Source organism: Lycium barbarum, chromosome 7, assembly GCF_019175385.1.
Source record: "Lycium barbarum isolate Lr01 chromosome 7, ASM1917538v2, whole genome shotgun sequence".
NCBI lineage: Eukaryota > Viridiplantae > Streptophyta > Magnoliopsida > Solanales > Solanaceae > Lycium > Lycium barbarum.
This window is the reverse complement of record NC_083343.1, coordinates 129555106-129562347: the sequence shown is the minus strand read 5'-3', so window position 1 is coordinate 129562347 and position 7242 is coordinate 129555106. Positions and strand designations below refer to the sequence as shown.

The following is a 7242-nucleotide window of genomic DNA, read 5'->3' as shown; positions in this document are numbered from 1 at the left end:
ATGAAAAATTCAATAGAAGCAAAAGTTCTCCACAGACCAAAAAAGAAATTCTGTTTTTAGGAGTTCCCACTTGACATAAATGTTTACATATTGCACTTTTTTTTTTTTTTCAGTATTCGACAACTATTGAACTCATATATTAACTTTGTTTAGCCATAAGAATTATTCACTTTTTTTCAGAATTTTTTTTTTCACTTTATTTGAAAAAATTTCACTTTATTTGAAAATCAACGTTTGGCTATGAAAATTTTAAATACAACTTCATATTTGAAATTTTAAAACACCTAAAATCTCATTTTCACTTTTTTTCACTATCCGTACATTCAAACAACCAAATAATAAATAATATTTGGTTTCTATGACCAAACACCTACTTAACATAATCCACTTGAATCACAAATAAAAACAAAAGATTTCAACCACCAAGTACATGTCGCTTTTGACACCCTCAATTCCACCAACTCCCTAAATTCAGCTTTACCAAACATCCTCAACAAACTCAAAAAAAAAAAAAAATCAAAACTTAACAATTAAACCCCCCAAAAAGACTAAAAACTTAAATAAAAAAAAATAAAAATAAAAAAACCATTACAAGGGCATTATTGTCCATTCATTAAAACTCATCCCTTTAAAAGTCCCCTCTACATTTCAACTTCCTCTGTACCTTCCCATCTCCTCTGTTTCCTCAATTTCTCCAAAAGAATCCTCAAAAATGGATCCAGTTTCTGCATGGGGAAATGAACCTCTTAACACAACTGACCCTGAAATATTCGACCTTATAGAAAAAGAAAAACGTCGTCAATGTCGTGGCATTGAACTCATTGCATCAGAAAACTTCACATCATTTGCAGTAATTGAAGCACTTGGTAGTGCCTTAACAAATAAGTACTCTGAAGGTATGCCTGGAAACCGTTACTATGGTGGCAATGAATACATAGACCAAATTGAAAATCTCACGAGGTCTCGCGCTTTACAAGCATTTCATTGTGACCCTACAAAATGGGGTGTCAATGTTCAACCATATTCAGGTACTACATCGTATTATATTGTATTGTGTTGTGTATCGTACTGTATCATTTTGATGAATGCAATGTTTGGCTACATTGTATCGCTACGTAATGTCACATATCAACAATTTGAAGGATAAACCTACGAGAAAAGTAGGATACGGGTTAGAACTACTATAAAAAGGCGGGATAAAGGATAGAATATAATTATTAGATAGTAAAGTAAAGAATATGGGGTGTCAATGTTCAGCCATATTCAGGTAGCCCTACAAATTAAAGAATATGAATCATATCAAATTATGATCTTATTTGTTTAAGTAGGCGTTTGGACATGCGATTTCATCTCATGAGATGAAATCCCAAATCATCGAGAAAGGCATGATTTGGAATTTGAAATCATGATTTCAAAAAATATAAATGTAAAATTTGACCCATACGTTTATATTTTGTAAAAAAAGACACATAAGTTGGTAGATATATTTACCAATCATGTTTACCAACAATAAGTTGGTAGATATTGTTCGTACTATGTGGGAGGATTATATTAAAGAGTAGTTACATTACTATTCATGTTAAATTTTAACTTTTTATTGAACTAAAGTTTGATCAATTAATGTTGTATTTTTTAGAAAGGCCTTCTAGTAGTGTATTAATTTTATTATGAATTAGCGTATTAATTTTATTATGAAATATGATTTACTCATTTGGTAACATTGTATAAGAATTGAAATTTTTTTGATGGTTTTCACAACTTGTGGGGTTTTATGTTTATAAAAAAACTGCAACTGAAAAAATCCATATTGCATGTCCAAACATGATTTCATCTCATGAGATGAAATCATGTCCAAACGGCTCCTAAGTACATTAGATCATATGAGATTTGAAATAATTTATCATCATGTTTCTCAATGTAATATACTCTCTCTATTTCAATTTGTGTTACTTTCCTTTTTGGTCCGTTTAACAAAGAATGTCTCTTTTCTTTTTTGGCAATTCTTTAATTCCAACTTTTCACTTGACATGTTTAAGATCACAAGATTAAATAATATTTTGGTACACTATACATATCTTTAGTTTAAGATCACAAGATTCAAAGTCTTCTTTACTTTCTTAAATGGGGTGTAAATGCTCAGCCATATTCAGGTAGCCCCTGCTAATTTCGCTGCATATACAGCAGTTTTACACTCTGTTTGGATGGTTTTTATATATTGTTCATAATATATCGTATTATATTGTATTGTGTTGTATTGTATAGTACTAGTAGTAGTGTTTTGATGAATACATTGTCACATATCAACAATTTGAAGGATAAACCTAAAAGAAAAGTAGGGTATGGGGGTAGAGCTACTATAAAAAGATAGGATAAAATGGGATTACCCTATAATAAAGTAAAGAAAAGATGAGAAAAACAAATAAGGTAACGACGCGATAACACCAAATATGTCGTTACATACAATGGATTTAACGATACGGTACAATAAAGTTTAAGTAACAATCAAAACAAACATTGTATTTAAAGTAACCGCACGATATAATACAATAGGAAACAACCATCCAAACAAGCTGCTAAATCCACATGATAGAATTATGGGTTTGGGTTTACCATCTGGAGGGCATTTAACACATGGGTATTATACATTGATGTATCTCGGTTTTTATTCCATGCTATTTCATGTTGCATTTTCTGTTTTAAAGATTGTATGTTTATGCCCTTTTTTTATCAGTATGATAATTCTTGAATTGGTTTAGAGGGTATATCTGCATTGAGTTTGGCTTTTATTTGATGTCATTTTGATTCGTATAGCTGATCCTAACTAGTTATTATTCCTTGCTATTTCTTGTTGCATTTTCTGTTTTAAAGATTGTGTTTTTATGCCATTTTTTTTTTAATCTGCTTGATGATTCTGAACTGATTTAGAGTGTAGATCTGCATTCAGTTGGATTTTATTTGATGTCGTTTTGATTCGTATCGCTGATCCAAACTAGTTTTATTGCATTTCCTGTTTTAAAGATTGTATTTTTATGCCATTTTTTTAATCTGCATGATGATTCTGAATTGGTTTAGTTGGTAGATCTGAATTTAATTTTGTTTTTATTTGATGCCATATTCAGGTAGCCCTGCAAATTTCGCTGCATATACAGCGGTATTAAACCCACATGATAGGATTATGGGTTTGGATTTACCATCTGGTGGGCATTTAACACATGGTTATTATACATCTGGTGGGAAAAAGATATCGGCTACTTCAATTTACTTTGAGAGTTTGCCTTATAAGTTGGATTCGTCAACTGGATATATTGATTACGATAGATTGGAAGAGAAAGCGTTAGATTTTAGACCTAAATTGATTATTTGTGGTGGTAGTGCTTACCCAAGAGATTGGGATTATAAAAGGTTTAGAGATGTTGCTGATAAGTGTGGTGCTCTTTTGCTTTGTGATATGGCTCATATTAGTGGTCTTGTTGCTGCTCAGGTAAATTTTTATGCATCTCTGTTTTAAAGATTGTATTTTTATTCTATATTTTGATCTGCGTGGTGATTCTGAATTGGTTTAGAGGGTAGATTTGCATTTACTTTGTTGTTATTTTTATTCGTATAGCTGATCCTAACTAGTTTTTATTCCATGCTATTTCTTGTTGCACTGAATCTTTCTTGCCGGTATTCATAGATTATACATTGATTATACACAGTTATACACATATTATACGTGGATTATACTTATATTATACATCTATCAGCTATTTTTAGTTTTTAAGTGTAGTGTGGGCTGCTAATTAGGTGAATTCTTCTCTTTGTTTCCATGCTTATTTATAGTAATTTTAAAAAGAATAAATGTTGTGGTGCTCTGTATCTATTAGCTTTAAATTTTAGATCTACCTCTCGTGATGATTATGATTTGTTTTATCCCCTGATCTATATTTGATATTGGTGTCTATTGAATTGGTGTGCAAATTAGCACAATTTGGATGTCTTCGCGATCTGGTTTGATTTTTTGTGATCCATGAGTTAATGTTGAAATTGGTTATTAGTTTCCCTAGTAAGGTCTTATTAAGTTTTGTTTGATTACATGATTATCATGAGGCTTAAGGGGGGAATTACAACTTCAGCCGTCTTCCCATAATTACACACAAGAATCTGATTTCTAATGACTTGCATTTGTTATCTGTATTCTTGGTTGTGAATTTGGAATTTCAAGACTTGGTCTTTGTTAGAGACTTAGAGTGTCTTTAACTAGATCTGCTCTTAGGTCTTTAAGCTTCCATATAAGAAATGGAATGTGATAGTTTTTGCTTATAATAACTTTTGCGTGGATTAAAGGAGCAGGGATGTATCATGATAGTACTTTGTCCTTCAGATGCAACCTCATTTTTAAAAGATTTTTCCTGTTCTGGTTAATGGTGCAATGTCGGTTTACTATAGATTGTTTCATTAAATTTGAACCAAGTACATTAGACCATGTGAGATGTAACAGATGTCTACTTCTAAATTCCAAAGTTTGTTGTTTCCTTGTTATTCAATTTTAGAATTCTATCGGTTAATCCTTAGTACTGTTAACCGCTACATGCACATTTTATTTACGCTATTACTAAGTTGAATCTTGGAAATTATGTAGGAAGCAGCAAATCCATTTGAATATTGCGACATTGTTACTACCACTACTCACAAGAGCTTAAGAGGTCCACGAGCGGGTATGATTTTCTACCGCAAGGGTCCGAAACCACCCAAGAAGGGCCAGCCTGAGGATGCAGTTTATGATTTTGAAGACAAGATTAATTTTGCTGTTTTCCCCTCTCTCCAAGGTGGTCCCCACAACCACCAAATCGGTGCTTTAGCTGTGGCTCTGAAACAGGCAATGACTCCCGGTTTTAAGGCATATGCTAAGCAAGTGAAGGCCAATGCTGTTGCTCTTGGCAACTTCTTGATGAGTAAAGGATACAAGCTTGTCACTAGCGGGACTGAGAACCACCTCGTTCTTTGGGATCTTCGCCCTCTTGGTTTGACTGGTAAGAGATCCAAGTATACTCTGGTCTTTTGGAGTGTCCAGTATTATAAGCATTAATAGTGACTGATCACAAATGTATGCGGTTGACATTTTTGCAGGTAACAAGGTTGAGAAGCTTTGTGACCTTGCCAACATTACTGTTAACAAGAATGCTGTATTTGGTGACAGCAGTGCTTTGGCACCTGGAGGTGTTCGTATTGGTAAGAGCTGAACCACTTGGCTCATCTTTTTCGTTGGCTGTTGCTATTAAAATGTTTAAAGATAAAAGAGGTTTAACTTGAGGTTTTGATCAAATATGATTGGTTTAAAAAGAAGACTTAAGCAAAAGAAAAAGGTTTCATTCTCAAAATCTTGTGCTTAGATATCAAGGCCATTTGCACTACTTGAATCTTTGTGACCTCTTTGTCAGTTGTCACAGCACAACTAGAGGCGATTTCAGAATTTGAATTTAATGGGTGCACTTTTAAAGATTTTTAGCATTGAATTCAATGTAATGTTAAATTTATGGGTTAAGATCTAATATTTGTTGAAATTTTAGTTGATCCTTACATCATACGATATATATATACACACAAAGTTATGGGTTCAGACGAACCCGTAACCGAAAGTCTACAACCGCCCCTGAGCTCAACTCAGCTCTTACTATTGCATCAAGGTCCCCCTTCGGGAATTTATCGGTCGTAGGATAAAATAAGTAGCTGACGGGGTTTCTTAATGCAGGTACTCCCGCCATGACATCTAGGGGTTTGCTCGAAAAGGACTTTGAGCAGATCGGAGAGTTCCTTCACAGGGCTGTGACAATCACCTTGAACATCCAAAAGGAGCATGGAAAGCTTTTGAAGGACTTCAACAAAGGTCTTGTTAATAACAAGGAAATTGAAGAACTCAAAGCAGATGTTGAGAAATTTTCCTCATCTTTCGACATGCCCGGATTCAAAATGTCCGAAATGAAGTACAAGGACTAAACTCACACTTTGCACCACAGCTGCTCTTCTTTGTTTTTTTCTAAAAAAAAAAGTTTCTGTATCTTGTTTGGTTTAAGAAAAATTTCCCTTCAAGTTTATTCATTCACTGAGAAGAAAAAAAATAAGTATTATGCCTTGTTTCTGTACTTTGTATTTTAGGTTAGTGAGTGGATCTTGCCTCTGATTTCTGTTCCTCTTTGGTTTCAAAAATTGTTATAAAAATTACTATTCAAGCAGAAAGAAATACTTGTTCAGCGGAAGTTGGGCTTCAGTTTTATGAATGTTGGACTTATACTTTTCATTTTTTTGCACGGAGTGTCATTCAAACGCGCTGGTCTTTAATTTTTGCGAAACTTACATAAATAGTTACCTTTTATTGGCTTCTAAGTAGATATAACTATAAAATACAAAATATCAAACATAACTACTTTTCTTTAATAACACGTGTATTTCTATTTTTTTGAAATATAGAGAAATAAAGTGAACAATAAACACGCTCCAGTGAAATCAGGAGCTATTTATGGAACAGATTTTTTAAAATACTGTGAAATACATGGAAATACAAAATCGGGTTGAGTAAAAATAGGCTATATTTTGGAAACAGATTCTTTTTTTTCTTTTTAAATGGTAAGTTAAATTAAATTAACCATATTTCACGCATTCCATAACAGCTCACGAATCTCTCTCAACTTTTATCACAATCAAAACTTTTTGGATTCAAAAGCCACTAAAAATCTAAAAACTTCCAAATATAGAAAAATATACACTGGAATTAGGGGTGGGCGTTCGGTTTTTCGGTTCGGTTTTTCAAACTTCGGTTCGGTTTTTTCGGTTTCGGTTTTTTGAAAGTGGACACCGAACACCAAACCGAATTAGTTCGGTTCGGTTCGGTTTTTTGAAGTTCGGTTCGGTTCGGTTTCGGTTTTTTAATTCGGTTTTTTTTTTGCATGGGCCTAAAATGGGATATTTTCTGCTTGTAAAATGGACTTTCTTTTTAAATAAAAATGAGCTATTTTATTGTTTTTATGTATATGCTTACCGATTCTTAAACATATATATTTTACCGAATGTAAGCTAGATAATTTAAACACATATGTCGTTACACCTTGCTAGTCCAAACGGTACTATACCGAAAAACCTTGCTCAATCCCTCTGTTAAAGCCTAAAGGTACTATACATAGAACTAGAACTAGAACTAGAACTGTTAGCACTAGAACTAGAACATTAGCATTAGAACATTAGTAGTCATTAGAACTAGAACACTAG

At 33.1% G+C, this 7242-nt stretch overlaps 1 protein-coding gene across 1 annotated transcript; it reads left to right on the top strand.

Annotated features, from left to right (window-relative positions):
- The first annotated feature begins 653 nt into the window (after positions 1-653).
- Positions 654-6236, top strand: LOC132604393 (serine hydroxymethyltransferase 4). The gene is made up of 5 exons (XM_060317887.1): positions 654-1028; positions 3120-3481; positions 4622-5012; positions 5110-5211; positions 5732-6236. Exons 1-5 carry the CDS (start codon positions 713-715, stop codon positions 5974-5976), a joined length of 1416 nt encoding a protein of 471 aa, XP_060173870.1. The 5' UTR covers positions 654-712; the 3' UTR covers positions 5977-6236.
- Positions 6237-7242: the final 1006 nt, after the last annotated feature.

Excerpts from the sequence above, each read along its gene's own strand:
- LOC132604393 (XM_060317887.1), top strand. The coding sequence starts at position 713 with ATGGATCCAGTTTCTGCATGGGGAAATGAACCTCTTAACACAACTGAC. Across the intron at positions 1,029-3,119 it reads CAATGTTCAACCATATTCAG|GTAGCCCTGCAAATTTCGCT; the intron begins GTACTACATCGT and ends TGCCATATTCAG. Across the intron at positions 3,482-4,621 it reads GTGGTCTTGTTGCTGCTCAG|GAAGCAGCAAATCCATTTGA; the intron begins GTAAATTTTTAT and ends GAAATTATGTAG.